The sequence below is a fragment of the Cherax quadricarinatus genome, chromosome 92 (genome assembly GCF_038502225.1).
Source record: "Cherax quadricarinatus isolate ZL_2023a chromosome 92, ASM3850222v1, whole genome shotgun sequence".
Taxonomy (NCBI): domain Eukaryota; kingdom Metazoa; phylum Arthropoda; class Malacostraca; order Decapoda; family Parastacidae; genus Cherax; species Cherax quadricarinatus.
The window spans coordinates 3,812,061-3,838,376 of NC_091383.1; the positions used below are offsets into that span (position 1 = coordinate 3,812,061).

General features: G+C 41.4%; 1 protein-coding gene across 1 annotated transcript in view; it reads right to left on the reverse strand.

The window, feature by feature from the left end:
* The window catches only part of LOC128698333 (neurochondrin homolog), a 61,526-nt gene that overhangs the window by 26,154 nt on the left and 9,056 nt on the right, over positions 1 to 26,316 (reverse strand). Inside the window, exon 2 of the mRNA XM_070104524.1 lies at positions 9,445 to 11,776. Within this exon, the coding sequence (XP_069960625.1) occupies positions 9,445 to 11,742 (2,298 nt within the window). The 5' untranslated portion in view covers positions 11,743 to 11,776. The remainder of the gene's footprint in view (positions 1 to 9,444; positions 11,777 to 26,316) is intronic.

Consider the following 26,316-nt stretch of genomic DNA (forward strand, 5'->3'; position numbering starts at 1 on the left):
ACCCATTTGCATTTTCGTTGCCACACAGGGTCAGGAAACCGAGAGCCACACAAATGGGGCCCTCCTGAATAAGAAGTAATATGTCTCCCTGGGGTATTGGTCACCAACACAGTGCTGTAAGCAGCGGTGTTTGCATTCGTTTCTAATTTACTATACGTACGTATATCACTATTACTATATTAACAAAAAAAAATAGTAATATTTACATAAATTGAATGACTTCTAATATGTAACCTATTCATCTATCAAAACTCTGTGGCCCAGTCCCTGGACCCATTATGTACCTCTGTAATGTTGAGGTACAGTCCCTGGACCCATTATGTCCCTCTGTAATCTTTTGACTACCACCCACAGGATGGGTATGAGGTGCTTAATAAAGATATTAAATTAGCTTCTAATAGCAGGTTTGATTTTTATATATATTTTAATCAGGGTGAAGCACTAAACCCATAAGGGTCATGTAGTACCTGGGAAATGGGTAGCATTTCAGGTCCAATGCAAGGATAAAGTCAAAGATTTATTCCCACATGATAGTTTGTACAGATTATTATTATAATCAAAAAGAAGCACTAAACCACAAGGGCTAGTGCTTGTACAAAGAAGGGTGACATTTAATTGGTAAATTAGACATGTACAACACTTGGATATCTTTACTGAGAAAACGTTTCACCACACAGTGGTTTCATCAGTCTTATTCTTCTATGTATAGGACTGATGAAGCCGGTGTGTACAAAACATTGCCTCAGTAAAGAAAAGCTTTCACCATTATTCACTCCATCACTGTCTTGCCAGAGGCACACTTACACTACAGTTATAAAACTGCAACATTAACACCCCTCCTTGCACTTGTGTCTAATATATCAACTTGTCTGTTCTCTGAACTATTTATCTATACATTTGGATATGCATGCAGAAACCATATATTTATGCAAATTATTATAATTATAATCAAAACTAAGCACTGAACCACCTGGGGTCATAGTTATGAAGAGCATGGAAGGCTAAGTCCATTATTATTATAATCAAAAAGAAGCGCTAAACCACAAGGGCTATACAGCGCTGCAGGGTAGGGAAGGAAGCGAGGGTATTGGGCGGCAGAAGGGGGGAGGATGGTCAGTAGGTTACAGAAAACAGCTGGGCAGGGGATAGTACGGGGGTAGAGGGTAGCAAGAGATTGAGGTAGAAAGGGCTGAAGGTATCAGAATTTGTGAAGTAAGTCAGTTGTTGTCAAAAAGTCAATGAGAGAGTCTGGATGAAAGGTGGGTCCATCAGCGAGAAGGGAAGGTAGAGAGAGAGAGAGCAGCGGAGCGAAGACGACGACGGAGGTAAATTCTGCGTGCTCGTTGATAAAGTGGGCAGTCCAACAGAATAGGCTAAGTCCAGTTTCTTGGATCAAGAGCCCCCCCCTCAATGGCATCAAAGCTGTATTACATTATAATCAGAACTAAGTGCTAAACCTACCAGGGTCGACTGCCAGAGTAGAAAAAGGACTGGTTGCTAATTTTCACACTAACTGCACCCAAAGAGACATTTAAAGTAGACAGAGAGCACTAAACCCATGTGGGCAGTTTACTGCTCTACAGTGAGGATGAGGCAACTGACATAAGAGAGGTAGAAGTTTTAAAAGCAAGTAGCATCACTTTCACAAATTATTTATTCAGTACTTTATTCACAAAAATGCACTAAATCTGTATGGGTCATACATCAATGATTCTCACGATGGAGCTACGTTACATTTTGTTCAACTTGTGCCTGTACAACTTTTCCCTTACATATTTTTTCCTTAAACTTTTACTACTGTATATTGAACAAATGTCAATATTATTTTTATTATAATTATAACTAAGCGCTACACCCACAAGGGTTATACAGCGCTACGTCAATAAGTTTTACATTTTATGACAATGAAAGGTAATAATACTCTGATGAAAAACCTGCTGTATTTACAAAACAATGTACAAGTACAGTGGACCCCCGGTTTACGATCAGCTCCCAATGCGACCAATTATGTAAGTGCGTTTCTATGTATGTGTTTGGGGGTCTGAAATGGACTAATCTGATTCACAATATTCCTTATGGGAACAAATTCGGTCAGTACTGGCACCTGAACATATTTCTGGAATGAAATAATATCATAAACCGGGGGTCCACTGTAATGTGTTAACAGTGTAACACTTGTGTAGTGTTACACAGGTCATGGTACCATTTATAGTCATGGTCCCTTGCTATGCAAATACAAATTTTATTTCTTGACAAAGTATACAATGTCAGATTTACACGTTATAAAATATTGTTAAGCATAAAGAAAACCATTAGCATGCCTGAGCATTTTGGGTAGTGATGTCACGGGCTCCTCGGCTGGCAGGGGGACCCCGTGACGTCAGCATAGCAAGGGACCATGACTATAAATGGTTCCATCACCGTGCAACACTATACTACATATATTACACTGTTAACAAGTGTACAAAACTAGCACAAAAAAAAAAAGACCTCGACAAAAATTAGCCTTGTATAAACAACTAATTCTGACAAGAAAACTGACAATAATTCCATTTAAACAAAAGCATCACATGAATGTTTTTATACAGAGCCCACTTTTTTTTTTTTTTGTAAGCGTGCATAAAAAGTGAAAAACCACTTGGACCGAAAAATGAAATGCAAGTGTAAAAATATTTATGAATCTCGACATGCTTTATTCACGGGCCAAAAAACACAGACCCGTTTCAGTTGTCAAATAAGTGAATTTTTCACCTTTAATCAGCACTCATGACACTCATCCCAGCTTGCATAAGCCTTTGATTTCAACATGAATTGTTTTATGTAATTACATCTGTGTACAGCCTACCTACCACTGTACTCCACTTCAAAGTGCAGTCAAGCTCCCAGATATCAATACTGTAGATTCAGTACATTGTCACAAAGCTCCTCTACATATGCAGGTCGGCCATCACTAATTCGGCAATCAGTTATCCGGTTCCATCAGTAATCCAGCACTAATTTTGGCTAGCACAATTTCAAATTTCATCATTATACTGTCTTAGAAATTGTGCAGATGGTTGTAAACCCACAGCAGCAAGCCAGTGGAGGAGAAAAGCAGTGGTGAAAATGAGGAATATAGCAGAAAGAGTCTATTGATAGGTTAATTAAGTGTATTCTAACCTAACCATTCTGTAATCTGGCAAACTCACTAATCCGGCACACTACAGGTCCCAATGATGCCGGATTAGTAATGGCTGACCTTTATAGAATTTTTTTTGTAAATGCAATTAAAAAAATTCCTCCAAAATTGAAAAGCATATGCTATGAAGGCCCTTCCACACATACAATTTTTCAGTGAACTTTTTTCAATTACATTTACAAAAAAATCACACAATATAGAGGAGCTTTAAGAAAGATTACTGTACCAATAAATCTTCTATAATAAATTTGATTTCAGAATTGGATTCACGGTGTTTCTCACCGGCCATTTCTTTAAATATTTTTTTGACATTAATAATGACACTCATAGAAATGTCCACAAACAAAAAAATTTGGGGCTGGGAAGAATAATCCATAAAACACATTTTGAATAAAACCTTATGTCTGATTGTCAATCCTAAGATTGCATACCAAGTCAAAACATAATGGATACAGGGAATACCCCGACTAATCAAATCTATGCACATTATTATAATCATAACTGGGCACTAAACCTGAAAGGGTCAAATCTATACACAAATAACCTGATTATTATTATTATAATCAAAAAGAAGCGCTAAGCCACAAGGGCTATACAGCGCTGCAGGGTAGGGAAGGAAGCAAGGGAATTGGATGGCAGAAGGGAGGGGGGATGATCAGCAGGTTACAGAAAACAGCGGGGCAGGGGATAGTACGGGGGTAGAGGGTAGCAAGAGATTCAAGTAGAAAGGGCTGAAAGTATCAGAATTTGTGTAGTAAGTCAGTCGTTGTCAAAAAGTCAATGAGAGAGTCCGGATGAAAGGTGGGTCCATCAGCGAGAAGGGAAGGTAAAGAGAGAGCAGCGGGGCGAAGACGACGACAGAGGTAAATTCTGCGTGCTCGTTGATAAAGTGGGCAGTCCAACAGAATGTGGCTGACTGATAATGGAGCTTGGCAATTCTCACAGAGAGGAGCAAGACGCCTCTCCATGAGATATCCATGAGTAAGACGAGTATGGCCAATGCGAAGACGGGAGAGAGTAGTCTCCCAACCTCGACACTGGTGATAAGAAGACGGCCAGTAACCTATACTCGGTTTACATAGGAGAATGTGAGGGTTATCTGTGTGTTGTTCCTGTCATGGTATTGTGCCATTTTGGTCTTTAATAAAGACCCTTGTTAAAAAAGTTGGATAATCGAAGGGCCCAAATCTGAATTTGGAAGTTCATTTGCACTGTACAGAACAATTACATTCATGGGGGAAGTGCTAAACACAAATGGCATACATAAGGGGGATTACCAATAGACCCTTGGCTGTCTTCAAGAAGGCGCTGGACAGGCACCTAAGTCAGTACCTGACCAGCCGGGGTGTGGTTCGTATGTCGGGTTGCATGCGGCCAACAGTAACAGCCTGATTGATCAGGCCCTTATCCACCATGAGGCCTGGTCACAGACTGGGCCGCAAGGGCGTTGACCCCTCAAAACCCTCTCCAGGTATACAGTGCATAGCGAATGGAAGGTGAAAGGGCATGATTCAAGATAGGAAAAGCCAGCTCCTATTCTTTGGAACAAGAGTCCTTTATTAGCATCAATGCACCAACCTTGAAGGAGGTTGTAAGGTTACAAGCAATTCATGGGCACCAAACCTGATGGAGCCTTCCACAATGCTCAAACATATTTTCATTAATGTGTTAATATCAATATTGATTTAATAATTATTCTAATTTCATACATATATACCAGCAGAGAATATTCTGTTCTCCCTAGACACAATTATCCAACAAACTGATATTCTGAATCTAGTGGTGTGTGTCTTATACAGTGCCACTGCTAAGAGTGCTTAAAGCAAGTGTAAGTAGGTTCTCCCTAGTTAAAGCAACTTTACAGGCAGGTTCTCCTGGCTCAAAGAAAATTTTAAGCAGGAAGAACCTGCTTATAAACAACTTTATAAGCAGGTTCTCCCTGCTAAAAACATCTTTGAATTACCACTGGTCAGCCTGTAGCCTGTACCACTGTCCGACTATTTTCAACATCACGGCAAAAGTGTCACGATTACTCCGTACCACAACCAGTCTATGAATCAGGGGAACTTAAGCCAGTACTTCCACCTGGGAAGAAGTTGGAACTTAAGCCAGTGCCTCCACCTGGGGAGAAGTTGGAATTTAAGCCAGTGCCTCCACCTGGGGAGAAGTTGGAACTTAAGCCAGTACTTCCACCTGGGGAGAAGTTGGAACTTAAGCCAGTGCCTCCACCTGGGGAGAAGTTGGAACTTAAAACTCACCATTTCTTTGATTTTTTAGCATCTTGAAAAATATTTGATTTTCAGTATGTATATAAAATTTCTAAAACTATCATATTTCTGTGGTCACTAGTCAATATAGCAAAAGTTAGTCACTAATCGAAAAAAAGCACCTGGGAGGGGGCCTCTGCCCCCCTACCATGACTGCTCCACACCTATTAACTATCATATTAGGTACATATTTACAAATTAAAGCATCACAGGTTCACACATATACGTATTATCTGCAGTTCATATTTCGTATAAACAAAACATCTCACTGCTGAGCAAGTCAAAATTTCTTGAAAATCATTTTTTTATAATATACACAAGTTATATAACCACAGCCATATTAAGCAAACCTATACAAAGACCATGACAATGTAATATTTAATATATATCACTGTAATATACATCACTGGTTATTATATACCAACAAATATGTTAATAAGAAACTACGTGGTCTATGCTCTATTACTGAAAATGATTCATTAAGATAACATATGTTGGGATTTTTAACCCAGAGGGTTAGCCACCCAGGGTAACCCAGAGTAGGGAGGGTAAGCCACTCAGGATAACCTGGGGTTGGGAGGGTTAGCCACCCAGGATAACCCAAGAAAGTTATGTGTCTTCAAGGACTGACTGTCTTATTTCCATTGTGGTCTTTCAATCTTGTCCCACAGGATGCCACTCAAACCAGTCCACTAACACCCAGGTACCTACTTACTACTAGGTGAACAGTGAGAAACATGTTCCACCTGTGCTGGGGATTGAACCACAGACACTCAGTGTATAGAGGCAAGTGTGTTGCCAACCAAGCCACCAGGGACTTTATCAATTCTTTGACTTATAAGTCTCCGATTGATAAAGTCCCGAAGAATGAAAAGTTTTCTTAATAGAATGCCATAAACCGCATATCATGTCTTATTAACATGCCAATGCAAGGAGCAAATTAGAACTCAAATTATACTATAAACAATTCCTCCAAATGCAAACAATATTAGTGTAGAATAAAAATCACATAAATATGGCTTACACAATTCACAAATAACTCACAATTCAGAGATGAAGGTAGGATTACTGACATTACAAACAAATATAGCTGAGAGTCGCTTTGTGCAGAGAAAATCTTTATTAAAGATGACTTTACACTGCACACAGTCTTTCTACCATCATATTATTCGTTTAAAATAAGACACGTGCAATACTTGGTTATCTTTATTGATGAAATCTTTTGACTGGACAACAGCTTTCTTCAGTTGAATACTTGAGGGACTGACCATCTTCCAAGGCTGACAGACTGATCACTTCAAAACTACTCTTGTCTCCAGTGTTGCAGTCGCCTGTAGTCGACTGAAGAAGCTTGTCGTGCAGGAGAAATGTTCCGGCAATAAAGATACCCAAGTGTTCCACATATCTGTGCCATGTTAGAAAATTTAGGTAAAATTTCAGTCCAACCTGAACCATTATCAGGTCATAACCAGATAATATTCCAACACAAACCAAAATACCATCCAAATTTATAATAAGTTTGTGGGTTAGTTGTAAACATGTACAATACAAATAAAATGTACTAATCTCATGCACAGTATTACAGTAACATAACTGGTGTTACACCTGATATACAATAAATGTGACCAGTTTCAGAAGAATATAAAAAAAAGAGGGCATAGATAACTAGCAAATTAATAACAGACTATCTACATCAACTGATAAAGTTTATACAGTAATAATACAACTAAAGCTTTAAACGGAAAAATAAAAATGTAGAGCATTTGTTGCATAACACATACAATTATTTCTGTTGTATAACTATCGAGAATTTATTGACAAATAATGCATACTTAAAAGAACTCGAGTCATTCACCAAATGTCAAAAAGAAAAAAAAATCTGACCAAGTGCCAAGTCAGAGAAACCCAAATAAAGGCCTCACACACTACCATTCATCACTATAACATCTAATTTTTCCTGTTTCAAAAATCTTACATATATACACATTCATTTTCCTCACTTGAAACCACCTACGTATTGAGGATCATTATCACTGGAGTACTTCCATGGATACTTAAGTTTTCAATGTTGAACATCAGAAAAGAGAGACAGAAACATAATGACTTTCAAAATTACCATTAAAAAAAATATTTTCATGAATTTTATTCCTATAGCTTTAATGAAAACCCCCCAAAAAATAAACAATTACAGTATCTTGTTTGAAAACATACTGTATTATCTGGCATATAAGGCACACAACAGAAGTATCAACGGTAAATCAATACAGTAAGTCCTTGACTTACAAACACACTGGCGACCTTTTGAATTGTGTACATAATTCATAATACAGGAAGTCCTCAACTTACGAACACATTGGGGACCTTCTGTACTGTGTATAATAATAATTATATACGTATTTTAATTAACACATCGGCCGTCTCCCACCAAGGCAGGGTGGCCCGAAAAAAGAAAAACTTTCATTATCATTCACTTCATCACTGTCTTGCCAGAGGTGCACTTACACTACAGTTATTAAAACTGCAACATTAACACCCCTCCTTCAGAGGAGTATTGTATGATATTATACACAATGCAGATTCTCAATGTGTTGATAAGTCAAAGACTTACTGTAATCATATTCAAGAGTAAATTACCCTCTTACTTTATGTCAAAGCATAACACAAGGCCTACTCTAGGCCCATGATGTTCAGCTTATAAGGTGCAGGCTGATTTTCCTAGACTTTTTGCGAGGGAAGAAATGAGCGCCTCGTATGCCAGAAAATACAGTAATGACTACACTAAAGTGATTTTTTATATAACAAGGTTATCATGAATAAAAGGTACAATGCCATGGATGGAAAATTTCACAGTTAACCAAAATTTTGGAAAGGGAATTTGGAATATTTTTGACCATTATTAAGTTGTGAGTGATGGTCATCATGCCACTATCAGTTCCCTAAAAATAATTGGCCAAACCACTGAGAAAATTATGAAGCTCAGTATGAATCTGTACTCTTGTATAATCATTAGATATTTTGTTCATTTTTAATCACACTTCTCTAAACATCTTCAAAGTGCTAAATCAAAATCTATATGGAGAAACAATAATTACAAACTTGAAAATTAACTTCACTAACTGCTTGATTATGAAGTCAGTATCACGGCACTTGTATAACAATGATTGCAAACCACGGAACAGGTGGGATTTGAACTCATGGTTTGAATGCACTGGCCTGGAGTTTCAAGACTCGCTTGCCATGGGTTCAAACCCCACCCATTCTGTGTTTTTTTAAGACCATTTAGCTTGCAAACTGAAAATGTACTACCGTATATAAGAGGCATTAAACAGCGGAAAAGAATAAGCATTACCATGGCCAAAATCCAGGCCAGTGAAAAAAACACTTCTTTAATACTTTCACTGTGGGGATATATAGATACGTAGTGTCTTCTGTAAGTTAGGATTAGAGTCCCATAATAAAGTATGGTAACTTAAGCTGTATAATTCCAGTTTCCCCCAATCATGCAATTTTTCTCCATTGTTAAAATTTGAGTTTTTTCTTTACCACTGTCCAATGCCTTATATATATAGTACAAGACATCTTCACAAATAAGTTACAGTTCTAGTTTTTCAATTACAAATTGTTTATCTATAAATTGTACAAATGATGTTATAGTCACACATTTGTACTGAAACTCGCCTGCTATAAAATTTTAATCGATTCCAATAGGCCTATTTGTAAGTGAAAATGCATAAACGTCACATTTATAAGTTCACAGTCTCCTGTGTAATTATTTACTCATAACTAACTTTCTCTAAACCAAAATAAAATTACTAAATCCATCACAATAAAGCATTAAATAATATGGAGTTTCAACCGCTGGGGCCAGGAGCTATGACTCGACCCCTGCAACCACAAATATGTGAATATAACTCTCCTCAAGACTCATGTAACTGAACCACATTCTTATATAAACCAGATTTCTATTACCATTTCAACCTAAGTTTAACTCTAGAGTTATGATACTTTAACATTAAACAATTTTGATAACTCTTCAAGTTTGTGATTACGACAAACTTGTTCTACTCCCTTCTCTTTTAAGATGTTAAAAGCAGGCTTAGATGATTTTGAAAGTAGGCAAAGGAAATCTTCAAAGGCACCTTTAAGGCCAACATCCAATCCTCCTTCACGAACAGACAATAAAGTTGTGATAATTGTCTGTGGCCACTCACTCTCGATCAAAAAATCACACAGCCATGGAATTGTTGGGAGGAGAAGGCTAAGGGTATGCATACCTAAAAACCAAAGGTCAATAAGGTTGCACCAGTGTAACTCGTACCTTGAGGATACAACTAACGTTGCATAGTCCCGACTTTCCTCAATATTGTGTGCATCCCAAAGAAAGCGTACTATGGTCTGCACAAATCTAAATATTGTAAAGTCTGTACTTTTAACGTTAATGTGTTGATGACGCAGTATCATGAGTCCCAACGTGGATGAATTTCCACACAATCTGAGATAGCGATCCTCAAAAGGTATTTCTGGCACTTTTGTAAAGATTAACTTCAGAAGGGTGTAGTAAAAGTGGTCAGTTTTAACTCTCTCTGGTTCTTGCACAACTATGTTCATGAATATATTGCTAATAGTATCCATAGCTTCACAAGCAGAATAAATTCGATCGGAAGGAACTTCCAATTCATCTTCTTTACTCTGGGGACCAAACACACCTTTTATGCTACTCCAGTGATAGTTGAAGTACTCAAATAACAAATTTTCTATTTCCAACTCTATGAGAATATGTCTGGGAACATCTTCTGCAGTTAGATGACATAAGCCAGGAAGTAAGAACCTAAGAACATCTGGAAGTCTAACTTTACTGTCGTCTTTATAATTAACCTTAGACTGGCCCTTTTTCCGTGACTTTGTTACTGTTTTTCTTTTGTTGTGCTCAAAGTTATACTTGCAGATTTTGATAATAAAAGGTATAGTCTTGTAGACTTCTTCTTTGTTGGCTGCTGTCTCCTCTGCCAACCATGCACCCAACACCCGAATAGTTGCACATACAAACAAATGGTTCTTAGAATTCTCCAGAAGTGAATCATCAACTGAAGTTCCATTAAGGAATATAAGAACTGCTTTAAAGGCTCCTTTCAGGGCTGCATATAACTGCTGCTTCTGTTTTTGCTCAAAATTAACAGCACCGTTGACAAGAAAGACTATAGCAAGCTCTAAGATCGTGTAGCAAGAAGTTGTTGGGGATGCCAAAGCAACAGCTTCTTCAAATGTCTTATCTTCCAAGCTCATACGAACTTCAATGCATGCGAGATGAACCAGCATTAAGAGCAACTGTCTACCCTTTGTTTCCCCTGTTCCAGTCTCCATGTGTAACACCCAGCTCACCCCAAGACATTCCATTGCTGTCCCTGCTAACCTTAAGCCACTATCCCGATGCTCACGGCCTAATTTACTGAATATGATATCACAAAGACCTTTATGTAAATTTGACTTCCACTCTGCTTGACCAATTTCAACAGAAGGTAATGGAAGGCTTAGTAACATTTCAGTAAGAAAGTCACATAGGGTGAACTTGTGTTCCCCGTGATCTAGGGCAAATTCACGAGCAATGTGGTTCATGAGTTTTGTAAATGCTTCTGGCTCATCTTCCCAAGTTCGTGAACCTTCCTCGCTGAAAACCATTAACAGAATCTCCAGTGCATCTTCATAGCAGTAACTCTCAGTTATGTAAGCATCTACAAGTGATCCTACCGCTTCAAAATCAATTATCGCTTTCCTTCCAACTTTTTCAGAAGCTATGCTCTTTAAACATTGATAAGAATCTTTAATTAAAGTCAGATCGTCATCGTGCATTTCTGGCTTGGCAATGATCTCGCTCAGTACAGGAATGAGTCCATACAAAGTGGGATTTCCTAAGCAAGAGGAAATAAAACAAGACAAAATAGTGAGTGCAATGGACTTAAACATAAATGGTGGGCAACCCTCTGGAACTTCATTGGTCCGCAACAGTCGAGCAAGAAATGACAAGCCCACTGCCTCCATGAGTTTTTTCTTATTTACATCATCTAATTCTTCAGCCTTGATGAGCTTTGTTACCATTAACAGTGCTGCAAATCTCTCAGTATCAGAGCTTGCTCTCCTCAGAATCATAATACCACGCTCGACTGGGCCAAGCATCAGTGGAAGCTCCCTGGCCGACCTTTCTTCCTTGCCATCTTCCATATCCATCTGGTCTGATTCACTGTTAGCCTCGGGTTGGTCGGCACCAGGAGTCGAAGACCGGCTGCGTCCACAGCTGGCCATATTTGCCAATTACGTATCAACGTCTTTGCATTAACTGAAAGCAAAGGGATGTTTCAGTATACATAACACTCAACTTCAACCACTTCCTTTATCTGAACATTATTTCATCACCTTAAAACAAACTACAAAACAATTCATTACAGAACAAATGAAAAATTATAGACTTCAAGAACTGAATTTTTTGGTTATTTACTAACATAGTACTATAAATTAATTTAAAAATTAAGGCATTTTTAGGAAGGGAAAAATAGGAGATATTATATATACTGTAGCTATATTCATATTGTTTGTGTAAGAGAAAATCCCTCTTCAGCAGACACAAAGGAAAGGGGTAAACACACCAGATATTTGTAGGGATAGGAATAATGAGCAGTTGGTCAAGAACAATGTTGTTGGGGACAGAGCTTCACTCAACCTCAAGGTGCTTAATATATCATAGTAGGCTGCTGCTTTATTATTATTATCAACATAGTGTTAAAATGGCTTCTCATGTTAGGCCTAAAGATGTGTTGTTAAGAAGGTCCTGTGATTTAGTAAGCATAGGAGACACCATCCAGGACCCTGAAGACTTGTGTCATGGTTGTAATTATAACCACAATTTTTAAAGTGGTGGAGTGTTAAGCCAGTGGAAGGCCTCAGTCAGATGACCAAAAGCTCCAGCTGTGGGTCATCATATGACTATGACCAGCATCGGGAAACACTTGTCCTGTTTCCTGACAAACCTTACACCTTACCCTACCTTACCTTACCTAGCCCAACCCAACCCAACCTAACCTAAGAATCCTGAGACTCAAATAACTGAGGGGAAGTCAACTCCCCTCCATGTCCTGGTCACAAAGCAGGCCTCCTGGTGGATCAAGCCCTCATTAACCAGGCTGTTACTGCTGGCAGCATGCAGTCCAACACACAAACCACAGCTCAGGAGTTCAGGTACCAATTATAGGAACTTGTCAAGTTTTTTTTATTATCACACCGGCCGATTCCCACCAAGGCAGGGTGGCCCGAAAAAGAAAAACTTTCACCATCATTCACTCCATCACTGTCTTGCCAGAAGGGTGCTTTACACTACAGTTTTTAAACTGCAACATTAACACCCCTCCTTCAGAGTGCAGGCACTGTACTTCCCATCTCCAGGACTCAAGTCCGGCCTGCCGGTTTCCCTGAATCCCTTCATAAATGTTACTTTGCTCACACTCCAACAGCACGTCAAGTATTAAAAACCATTTGTCTCCATTCACTCCTATCAAACACGCTCACGCATGCCTGCTGGAAGTCCAAGCCCCTCGCACACAAAACCTCCTTTACCCCCTCCCTCCAACCCTTCCTAGGCCGACCCCTACCCCGCCTTCCTTCCACTACAGACTGATACACTCTTGAAGTCATTCTGTTTCGCTCCATTCTCTCTACATGTCCGAACCACCTCAACAACCCTTCCTCAGCCCTCTGGACAACAGTTACCTCTTGATAATACCTTTGCCTCTGATATACCCTTGATGAGTTCCAAGAGTTTTTCCACTCCGAGAGCCCAGCCGTAGGGCAGGCTCATCTGGTGATAGCCTGGTCAACCAGGCTGGACAGCAGGTATATTACAGTACCACCCCATTTGTTCTTATGAAGACAGCATCTTATGACAACAATTACCCACTCTCATAATCCAAACATCTTCATGCCAATAAAAATATGGGGGCAGCCTTTGCCCTATTATGATGCTCTACTCAAACAAATTTTATTTCTTTATGCTGTATTCATGAGTACAGTGGAACCTCAAATATCGAACTTTCTTCAGTCCAGAAGGCTGTCCGAGTGCCGTTACCGAATGAATTTATTCCTATCAGGAATAATGTAAATTAGATTAGTCCATTTCAGACCCTCAAAAATACACTTATAAAAGCACTTACAAAAATACACTTAAATAATTGGTTGAGTTGGGAGCAGTTCGATTTTTGAGGTTCCACTGTAGTTTACATATAAGAAAATACTGTTAAGCACAAAAGAAAGCCACTAACATGCAATATATTTTGGGCAAGGAACGAGGAACTGCCCACTCTTCTTACACCTATAAATACCTGGTCTCTCTCCTCATTCCTTTGTGTCTGCTGAAGAGGACCTCAGTTGGAGGTCAAAATATACAATCATTCGTCCTCATTTCTGTTTCATGTGCATTTTCATATCTCAACAATCAGTGTTCGTTGCACTTTGATGCACCAGCATACTGTGTATAAGAGTTGTATATATGTGTGTACACACACACACACACACACACACACACACACACACACACACACACCCATGGAGCAAGGAGAGGACCTAGTAGCGATCAGTGAAGAGGCAGGGCCAGGAGCTATGTCTCGACCCCTGCAACCACAAATGGGTACATACGTACGTACATGCACGCACGCACATGCACGCACGCACATGCACGCACGCACATGCACGCACACGTGCGCGTGCGCACACACACACAGTATATGAATAATGAGAAGTATGGATGAGGGATAGCAGGTGCAATGCTTTTAACATTAAACTACAAGCTTTAGTAGGAAGATTTCAGAAACACAACTTGTGTTGATGTTTTCCATCAGCCGCAGCACCACCAGTGATCCTACTCTCTCTTCCCACAGCCCAAGAGATTTTTGCAGCTAAATCTATTCTCATCTCCTCAAAGCTATATAGTCTATAAACTCAATGTAAGTCATAAATGACTGTCAATGAATAAGCAGAAAAATGGACAATGGATCAAACTGTGGCCACTCACACACTGAGTGTCCATGGTTCAATCCCCGGCTGGGTGGAAACGTTGGGCGTTTCCTTATGCCTGTTGTTCTCGTTCACCTAGCAAGCAAGTAGGAACCTGGGTGTCAGTCAACTGGTGTGGGTCACATCCTGGGCAACAAGAATGAAGCACCCCAGTGGAGATAAGACAGTCCTCAATGACACACCGCTTCTCTTGTGTTATCCTGGGTGGCTAACCCTCTGGGTTAAAAATTGCAACAAAAATCTTATGATTTCAGACACAGAAGTCAAGTGTTGGACCTATGACCACCACGACCATAACTCAAACCCTCGTCCATTCTTCTGTTTATTTACTGACAGTCATTTATTACAACTTCTATAGAGTTTATATGTATATATTTATACATATAAAAGCTAATCAAAGCTTTTATATATTTTAAGATTACATCTGTTTTCCCGTGTGTAAATTATTTTTAATAATGCAATGTAATTAAAACCTTGCTCAGTAACAGTACAGTACACAGATTCTATGTACAATAGTACTCCTTCAATATTCACAGCTTCTGTATTTACTAATACACCATATACAGTGGAACCTCAAAAATCGAACGTATCACATATCGAACGTTTCGAAAATAAGACCATTTTTTTGGACAAACTGTGTCCCTATTATCGAACGCGCCCCTATTTTCGGACCGCCAGGTACGGGACCTGTCCGCTGGCCCGCTCTGTCCGTGTCCCCGCGCAGGCGCCGTGAGCAGTCTAGCTTTGTTTATGCTTGAGCGAACACTAACCTGCGATCTCTTTCACACATTTTACGATTATTTAATTGTGTTTAGTGCTTGTGGGGCTGTGAAATAAGCTGCCATGGGCCCAAAGAAACTTGCTAGTGATACCCCTGTGGTAAAGAAAGTGAGAAACACCATAGATGTGAAGAAGGAAATAATACAGAAATATGAGTGGTGTGAGACTTGTTGAGCTTGCCAGGATGTACAGAGGACTGTGGACAGTTATTTTGTGAGACAGAAACAGATGACTGTGGAGTTATTTTGCGAGACAAAAACAGACGACTGTGGAGTTATTTTGTGAGACAGACGATTGTAGACAGTTATTCTGTGAGACAGAAACAGACGACTGTGGACAGTTATTTTGTGAGACAGAAACAGAGGACTACAGACAGTTATTTTGTGAGACAGGGGTCCAATGACTCTCAAGCTGGTCCTAGTGGCATTAAAATACAGAGAAGGGAAGCAACCCCAGAGAGAGCTTTGATAACGGAAGTCCTCATGGAGGGGGATTCTCCTTCCAAACAATAACCCCAACTCCCTCTCTCCTCCTTCCTATCTTCCAGATGCCATCACCAATCTTCAATAAAGGTAAGTAAAAATGGTATTTTATTTTACTATACATAATTAAAGACTATAGCATTTGTTGTGTGTATGTAAAACTGTAATTAATCTCTATAAAATGTATTTTTTTGTGAATATTTTTGGGTTTCTGGAACGGATTAATTGTATTTCCATTATTTCTTATGGGAAATATTGCTTCGAATTTCAGACTTTTCGAATTTAGAACTAGCTCCTGGAACAGATTAAGTTCGATTTTTGAGGTTCCACTATATTTGTGTGTGGCAAATAAACTGGAGAGTTTTGTGGGTATTTTGAGGTGTCTAATCCAGGGATGGGCAAACATATAAAGCCATCAACTGAGAACTGTACTTGTCTGATAATGCTTGTGTAACAGCTAGTGTTTTCAACAGAGGAAAATGAACAAAGTTTTGCCCATTCAGCTACATGTGAGTATACGACTTGATCTTGGTGGGCCGCAGTTTGCCGACCCCTGGTCTAATCCATAAGTTGAGAGTGCAAATCAAAATGTAAATATTTAAGACATTTTACATTGCCTAATGCTTATATAAATTTTACTACAAAATAGTAAAACAAACAGTAACAAAGACAGCTGCCACCGACAGTCTCCAGTGTTGCACAAACAGTCCAAATACATGTATTGCATATTTCTCAAAGAATCTGTCAGGGGCCGAAGACTGTTCAACTGCCTCCTGGCATACATAAGGGGGATTACCAATACACCCCTGGCTGTCTTCACGAAGAAGCTGGACAGGCACCTAAAGTCAGTACCTGACCAGCCAGGCTTTGGTTCCCACGTTGGTTTACATGTGGCCAGCAGTAACAGCCTGGTTGATCAGGCCCTGATCCACTGCAAGGCCTGGTCATGAACCAGGCCATGGGGGGCTTGACCCCCAAAACACCCTTCAGGTATACTCCAGGCATACAGGTGCAACAAAACGGAAAAGGTTACCTTATGGATGAAAGTAAGAACAAGAGAAAAATAAGACCTTTGAACTATATTTCAGGACAACTTACACATAAAAAACTTCTCGTTTTTGTAAAAAAAAAAAAAAATGAAAGATGTAAATGGAATCTCATATCAGTTTAAGCAAGATCCCAATTCATAGGGAGAGAATATTTGAAAATTTATGTAAGTCAAACCAGCCAGTCCCTGGACAATGACCAGCAGTTTTTAAGAAATGTCAAGAGGAGTGGATTTCGTACCAGAAATGTGGAAGGCAGCCAATGTGATACGTATCTTATATCTGTTACATATGTTATATCCATTAATAGTTTTGGGAATCTTGGCCATGACTTGGTCTTAACTTAGGCCTCCTACATTTGAAAATAAATATTAGAGAATTAAAACCTACACAGGAATGTATAGGTGCTCTGAATGTATACTGAATACAAGCAGAAATGTGTAAGGTATGCAAGCAGAAGTGTGTATGGTATGCAAGCAGAGGTGTGTAAGGTATGCAAGCAGAGGTGTGTAAGGTATGCAAGCAGAGGTGTGTAAGGTATACAAGCAGAGGTGTGTAAGGTATACAAGCAGAGGTGTGTAAGGTATGCAAGCAGAAGTGTGTAAGGTATGGAAGCAGAGGTGTGTAAGGTATACAAGCAGAAGTGTGTAAGGTATACAAGCAGAGCTGTGTAAGGTATGCAAGCTGAGGTGTGTATGGTATGCAAGCAGAGGTGTGTAAGGTATGCAAGCAGAAGTGTGTATGGTATGCAAGCAGAGGTGTGTATGGTATGCAAGCAGAGGTGTGCAAGGTATGCAAGCAGAGGTGTGCAAGGTATGCAAGCAGAGGTGTGTAAGGTACACAAGCAGAGGTGTGTAAGGTATGCAAGCAGAGGTGTGTAAGGTATGCAAGCAGAGGTGTGTAAGGTATACAAGCAGAGGTGTGTAAGGTATACAAGCAGAGGTGTGTAAGGTATACAAGCAGAGGTGTGTAAGGTATACAAGCAGAAGTGTTTATGGTATGCAAGCAGAAGTGTGTAAGGTAAGGAAGCAGAGGTGTGTAAGGTATGCAAGCAGAGGTAAGTTATGCAAGCAGAGGTGTGTAAGGTATGCAAGCTGAGGTGTGTAAGGTATGCAAGCAGAAGTGTGTAAGGTATGGAAGCAGAGGTGTGTAAGGTATACAAGCAGAAGTGTGTAAGGTATACAAGCAGAGCTGTGTAAGGTATGCAAGCTGAGGTGTGTATGGTATGCAAGCAGAGGTGTGTAAGGTATGCAAGCAGAAGTGTGTATGGTATGCAAGCAGAGGTGTGTATGGTATGCAAGCAGAGGTGTGTAAGGTATGCAAGCAGAGGTGTGCAAGGTATGCAAGCAGAGGTGTGCAAGGTATGCAAGCAGAGGTGTGTAAGGTACACAAGCAGAGGTGTGTAAGGTATGCAAGCAGAGGTGTGTAAGGTATGCAAGCAGAGGTGTGTAAGGTATGCAAGCAGAGGTGTGTAAGGTATGCAAGCAGAGGTGTGTAAGGTATGCAAGCAGAGGTGTGTAAGGTATGCAAGCAGAGGTGTGTAAGGTATGCAAGCAGAGGTGTGTAAAGTATGCAAGCAGAGGTGTGTAAGGTATGCAAGCAGAGGTGTGTAAGGTATGCAAGCAGAGGTGTGTAAGGTATGCAAGCAGAGGTGTGTAAGGTATGCAAGCAGAGGTGTGTAAGGTATGCAAGCAGAGGTGTGTAAGGTATGCAAGCAGAGGTAAGTTATGCAAGCAGAGGTGTGTAAGGTACACAAGCAGAAGTGTGTATGGTATGCAAGCAGAGGTGTGTAAGGTATGCAAGCAGAGGTGTGTAAGGTACACAAGCAGAAGTGTGTATGGTATGCAAGCAGAGGTGTGTAAGGTATGCAAGCAGAGGTGTGTAAGGTATGCAAGCAGAGGTGTGTAAGGTATGCAAGCAGAGGTGTGTAAGGTATCCAAGCAGAGGTGTGTAAGGTATGCAAGCAGAAGTGTGTATGGTATGCAAGCAGAGGTGTGTAAGGTATACAAGCAGAGGTGTGTAAGGTACACAAGCAGAGGTGTGTAAGGTACACAAGCAGAGGTGTGTAAGGTATGCAAGCAGAGGTGTGTAAGGTATGCAAGCAGAGGTGTGTAAGGTATGCAAGCAGAGGTGTGTAAGGTATGCAAGCAGAGGTGTGTAAGGTATCCAAGCAGAGGTGTGTAAGGTATGCAAGCAGAAGTGTGTATGGTATACAAGCAGAGGTGTGTAAGGTACACAAGCAGAGGTGTGTAAGGTACACAAGCAGAGGTGTGTAAGGTACACAAGCAGAGGTGTGTAAGGTACACAAGCAGAGGTGTGTAAGGTACACAAGCAGAGGTGTGTAAGGTTCACTCATCATCCTACATGTTCACAAGACAAAAAGAGTAACCAGAAATGCTTGGCTTTGTATCAAGAAATATAAATATCACAGCCTCAGGGTTATATTATAACTATATATATCACTGGCAAGGATTCATTTAGGTTATGTGACTCTTTTTGATCTCCACATTACAGAATGATCATTAATGTGCTAGCTTTAATGACTATCAATTGCTCATGGATCATTAAGGCTGAAGTTCACTCTTAAGTTTATTTAGGCACAGGTACACATAAGTACATACATACATACATACACACACTATATATATATATATATATATATATATATATATATATATATATATATATATATATATATATACAGTGGACCCCCGGTTAACGATTTTAATCCTTGCAAGAGGGATAATTGTTATGCGAAATAATCGTTATGCGAATGAATTTTCCCCATAAGAAATAATGGAAATAAAATTAATCCGTGCAAGACGCCCAAAAGTATGAAAAAAATTTTTTTTACCACATGAAATGTTAATTTTAATACACACAAACTGAAAAAGGCATGCACAATTACATGACACTTACTTTTATTGAAGATCTGGTGATGATTGATGGGATGGGAGGAGGGGAGAGCATTATCTTCTTACTGTTTAGAAGGGGAATCCCCTTCCATTACGACTTGAGGTAGCAAGTCCTTTTCCGGGGTTACTTCCCTTCTTCTTTTAATGCCACTAGGACCAGCTTGAGAGTCACTGGACCTCTGTCGCACAACAAATCTGTCCATAGAGCTCTGTACCTCCCGTTCCTTTACGATTTGTCTAAAATGGGCCACAACATTGTCATTGAAATAGTCACCAGCACGGCTTGCAACAGCTGTGTCAGGGTGATTTTCATCTATAAAGGTTTGCAGTTCAACCCACTGTGCACACATTTCCTTAATCTTTGAAGTAGGCACAATGGATTCCACAACTGGCATAGGCTTCTCAGGGTTAGCCCCAAACCCTTCAAAATCTTTCTTAATTTCCATACTAATTCTCACCCTTTTTACCACAGGGTTGGCACTAGAAGCTTTCTTGGGGCCCATGGTCACTTATTTTCCAGAAACAGCACCGAAAACACTGTAATAATACGAAATATTCCGAGTGTATGCTTGGATGTTACCGCGGAGGCTGGCTGGTAAACAATGGGACGGGCGGCACATGTGAGGGCACATTGGACGCGTCTCGGACGAAAATCGGTGAGCGGGTTTTTAATCGGTATGCGCGGCAAAAATTTTGCGATAAAAGTAAGCGGTATGCGGAAAAATCGCTATGTGATGCCATCGTTATGCGAGGGTCCACTGTATATATATATTATTTATATATATATATATATATATATATATATATATATATATATATATATATATATATATATATATATATATATATATACACACACACACACTCACACATACATACACACACATACACACACACACACACACACACACACACACACACACACACACACACACACACACACACACACACACACACACACACACACACACACTGTATATTCTCTAAATTTACGAATTACAAGCAACACAAGAGAACTGATTACCGTATTAATACATCTATGTATATAACATTTATCGAGTTTAACTGTTGTAAGGAATACAGGTTGAATTATAGGTCAGTTAACCCTAGGATAAGCCTAAACAGTCACACTAACATCAAGAATGCAATACTACTGAATTTCATTGTCCACATCGCTCCCGGGCCGTGCAGACAGGCTGCGCAGTAGCTCCTGATTCAACTGATTTCTGCGCAGTTTTCACAGACCACTACAAGTCACAAGATGGCAGACCGACAAGGCAGGAGAGTTAACACGGTCTGTGTTGCATTCACACAAGGCTCCCTCAGTGTTTCTACAATGCACACATTAATGCCAAGCATTATACGAGACGTCTACGGCATCCCCAATGAAGAATTATATGGCATAGCTTTGAATGGGATGTCAAGGATATTTATAAAATTCGTGAATGCCGGCTTCTACAACAAGATTGTGGAAACTTTTCAAGAAAGGAGAATGGTAGTGAATTCGGCTGTGGAAGTGTGTCTACATGACGTGTCGACGTATGTCACCTGGGTCAAGGTGAGAAATGTGCCTTTCGAGGCAGAGGAGTACGATCTGCGGGATGTTTTCGGCAGATACAGAACGGTGCATGCAGCGACCAAGGGAGTGTGGAGAGAGGGCCCATACGAGGGGTTCCTGGAGGGCTCCTTCACCATCAAGATGACACTCCGCCAGTCGATTCCCTCTTATGTACGTCTGGAGAAATATAGGACCCAGGTGTTTGTTCATTATGCAGGCTAAAGGAAGACTTGCAGACTATGCAACTCTTTTGAGCATATGGCTGCCCAGTGCCCCCGTCGACTGGTTGGCCACTCCCAGGACCATTCACCTGTGGGCCTACGGGCTGAGGCTTTCATGACTGGTACCTCAGCTGGGCAAGTTCCCAAGCTTTGGAGTGACGAGATGCAACAGGAGGACACGCAGTCTACGATGTGTGCCACCCTGTCTGTGGATGCATCGACCGTGCCCATGCTTACAGTGGATCCTGTGGGGCCTGAGGTTTTGCCACAGGATAAGTTGCTGGAAGACGTGTTGCAGGACCTTCTAGATGGAACAGAACATGGTCCTGTTGTTTCGACGGCGTGTCGTGAGTTAACGACTGAGGAATCCCCTAACATGGAAATGCAGGATAAAACCACGTTCGTACGGACACATGAGGTGGTGGTGGAGGTTCACCAGGAGGCTTCGTCTAGCGAGGAGATGCATGTGGATGGCAGCTCCTGCAAACGTTCGGCAGGAGCGTCGGATATGGACGACGTCTTGACACCAGGACAGCGCCCGGGGAGGAAATCGTGGGCGAAAGTGGCTGAGCTGCCTGTCACAGAAGGGATAGTTTCAAGGTCCCAGCATAAGGGTAGAGTACGGGGGGAGGGGGGTCTCGAGAAGCCGAATGACAAATACGGGCAGTCTAATGTGCGAGTGGGAACAGGAAAGACCCAAAAACAGAGGTAAACCACCTTTTTTGTAAATTCAAGTGTGTTACTATCAATGCCAATGGCTTAAGGGCTGAAGTTAAAAAAGTGTGGATGGAGTGGTTTTTGCGTCGTTACGATGTGGATGTATGTTTTATGCAAGAACATAATTATAAATTTGGTAGAGAGTTACGCTTGAAAGGCTACCGAATGTATGCGAGTAATTCTTTAAAATTAAAGGGTGGGGTGGCTATAGCGGTGAAGGAGTCCAGCCCTTGGAGCGTCTTGGGATGGGAGAAGGGGGGAGATGGAAGGGTGGTAAGGGTGGATGGGTATTGGGGTGGGGTTAGAGTTTGTTTTATCGGAGTTTATATGCCAGCGGACAGTAACTCTAAAGTTAAAATAGACTTTGTGAGGGAGGTTTTAACGTTTCGCATCCAGGGTTTACCTTTAATTTCGGTCTTAGGTGAGGACTGGAATTGCATTATCCGCCATGGGGATGTTGAGCCAAGGGGGGCGGGGTGCGTTCTACCTGTCCTAAGAAATCTACTGGGGGATGTAGGGGTTTATGATGTAGTGGGGAGGGGTGGGTGGGGGTGGAACATACGTTTGTGCGCAGAGGTTACACGGCCCGACTGGATAGGATTTATGCAACACAAGTAATTCGAGTTGGGCGCGTGCAGACCCTTGATCTGGGGTTTTCCGATCACCGTGCAGTGCTAGCGGACTTGGACTGGGATGGAATGATCAGGGTTTATTCAGGGTATTGGAAACTGAATGGGCGGCTCTTGGAGGGGGAAGGGGATGGGTCAGCTTTTCAGGATTGGTGGAAAAATATCTGGGAAACGCGGAGGGCAGATGAATGTTTGTTGGAATGGTGGGAAACACGTGCCAAACCCGGAATAGCTCGTTATTATAAGAAGCGGAGAAAGGAGGAAGCAAGGTGGAGGTTTGGGCTACAAAACTATTTGGAGGGGCAGCTTGATGATTACTATGTGGAGGGTGGAAGTAGTAGGTATGACGACATTGAACATCTTCGTAGTCGACTTGCAGAAATTCACAATGAATGTTTTAATGCGGTTCGAGTCAGAGCAGGTATGGAAGAAGTGCTCTGGGGTGACAAACCTTCCGGTTGTGTCTTGCGCAAGTTCAGGGTCAGACAACAGGCGATGTCCCTCTTGCAATTGGAAGTATGCACGGGTTTGGGTGGTTACCTGCCGGGTCAAGTACTCCTCACCACGGACAGCATGAGTTTTTATGTTGATCTTTGGTTTGGGGAAAAGCTACGGCAATGAGTAGGGGGAAGTCCATGCAGGTGGCCTGGTGGGGAGGGATTTCTGAAAAGTAATAAGTGACAAGGATAAGATGGTACTAGAAGGTAGATTTCGAGTGGAGGAGGTAGAGGAGGCGATTTTTAGTATGAGTAAAGGAAAGGCACCAGGTATAGATGGCATTTCGAATGATTTTTATAGGGCGCATTGGGGAAGTATAAAGCATTGTTTGGTTGATGTATTGAATTGCATGCTCACGGAGGGGAGGTTAGGTATGTCACAAAGTACGGGGGTAGTTGTGTTGGTGCCCAAAAAGGGAGGGGGGAGGGGTCTGGGTGCATATAGAGCTATATCTCTTATGTGCTCGGACTATAAAATCTTTGCAAAAGTTTTAGGAAATAGAATGAGGAAGGTTATGGGGTCTGTTATTCACGAGGGACAGCTAGGCATACCAGGTAGGAGCATGAGGGACAGGCATGTACGTATTAGGGAATATTTGGAGGAATGTCAAGGGGGTGGTGTCCTCGGGCTTGACTGGCAAAATGCTTACAACTGTGTTGATAGAGATTTATTGAGGCTTATTTTATTGAAGCAGGGTTTTGGAGAGGAGATTGTAAGATGGGTTGATACCTTGTATGTCTCGGTTATGATACGCGTACAGGTAAACGGTAAATTGGGGCAGCCGGTCCGTATGGAATGGGGTTTGAGGCAAGGGTGCCCCCTCTCCCAGCTGCTTTTTGCTTGTATGCAAAACCCCTTTTATGAGCTGGTGGATGGTGGTTTGAGGCGTGGGATGCGGAGCAGTGACCATGCAGCACGTGTGGTAGGGTACGTAGATGATACCACGATTTTGTTAAAAGGGGAGGAGGATTTGCGGATCGTGGGATGGATTGTTGAGTTTTTTGGGACAGAGTCTGGCATGTGCGTCAATAAAGCAAAATCGAAATTAATGGAGGTGGGTACATGGGTGGGTGGGGGGTTGGCCGAAAAGTATGGGTGGTCAGTCGTGGTGCAACTTAGAATATGTGGTATCGTGTACATGGCAGATGAGAGGGAGGGCCGAAGGGTGAACTCAGAATTGGTGGTTAATAAGGCTTTAGATCGACTTCAGGGGCTAAGAGCTAGGGATGTATCTTTGCAGCAGAGGACAGCAGTGGTTAATACACTTGTTTATAGTAAAGTATGGGGTGTGGCTGAGGTGTACTCCTTAAGAGATGTGGATATTCAGGAACTGCAGAGAAGGGTCTTACATTATGTTTGGGGTTTCGGGAGGGCTTGGTTAAGCCGGGAGGTTGTCATGACCCATGTTCGCCGTGGGGGTTTAGGTCTCCTGGCTTTGGGGCCACGGGTGAAGGCCCTCTATGTTAAGCAGCGGTTCCTCAGGGCGGGCGGTGAAAAGAGCATCCGGGTGGGTCGGGTAATCGACATGCGTAAATGGTGGAGCGGCAGGGGATTAATCGAGTGTGAGGACATGCTACGTTTGTTATTAAAGTTGAGAAATGCGCAACGGATTCGGGTGGGGCAAATGGTCAGCATATGTTGTCGTACGGAAATTGTACAGGGATTGTCTGTTTTTCCGCTGTATAATTGGGGGGAAATATGGGACGGATTTTGTAAACTTAAGTTGGCACCAAGGGTTCGTGAATTGGTGTACAGATTTGTCATGGGGATTTTAGCATCAAAATCGGTCTTAAATAGGATGGGTTTGGTAAGGGAGGCGGATTGCTTACGTTGCAGTCTCGAAGAAACAGCTTTTCATGCTGTCTACTTTTGTGATACCTTGGACAAAATTCGTTCGTGGTTGGGGCGGGTTTTCGATTTTCTTAGTGGGGGAACTATCTCAACCTTACGAGCCTTAACATTAGACATTAGCGGAGTATCAAGTGAGGTACGAAAAGCAATAATGTACGTGGTGGCTGATTTTCTTTATACAGTGGACCCCCGCATACCGTTGGCCTTACATAACGTTAAATCCGCATACTGATACGTTTTATCGCTAAGATTTTGCCTCGCATACCGCTAAAAAACCCGCTCAACGCTGTTCGTCCGAGACGCGTCTAATGTGCGGCCTTAGCCAGCCTCACATGTTCCGCCGGTGGCATTGTTTACCAGCCAGCCTCCGCGGTAACATCCAAGAATACAATCGGAATATTTCGTATTATTACAGTGTTTTTGGTGATTTTATCTGCAAAATAAGTGACCATGGGCTCCAAGAAAGCTTCTAGTGCCAACCCTACAGGAATAAGGGTGAGAATTACTATAGAGATGAAGAAAGAGATCATTGATAAGTATGAAAGTGGAGTGCGTGTCTCCGAGCTGGCCAGGTTGTATAATAAACCCCAGTCAACCATCGCTACTATTGTGGGCAACAAAAAGGCAATCAAGGAAGCTGTTCTTGCCAAAGGTTCAACTGTGTTTTCGAAACAGAGATCGCAAGTGATGGAAGATGTTGAGAGACTTTTATTGGTGTGGATAAATGAAAAACAGGTAGCAGGAGATAGCATCTCTCAAGTGATCATAAGTGAAAAGGCTAGGAAGTTGCATCAGGATTTAATTAAAAAAATGCCTGCAACTAGTGATGATGTGAGTGAATTTAAGGCCAGCAAAGGTTGGTTTGAGAGATTTAAGAAGCGTAGTGGCATACATAGTGTGATAAGGCATGGTGAGGCTGCCAGTTCGGACCACAAAGCAGCTGAAAAATATGTGCAGGAATTCAAGGAGTACATAGAAAGTGAAGGACTGAAACCTGAACAAGTGTTTAATTGTGATGAAACAGGCCTGTTTTGGAAGAAAATGCCAAGCAGGACCTACATTACTCAGGAGGAAAGGCACTCCCAGGACATAAGCCTATGAAAGACAGGCTTACTTTGTT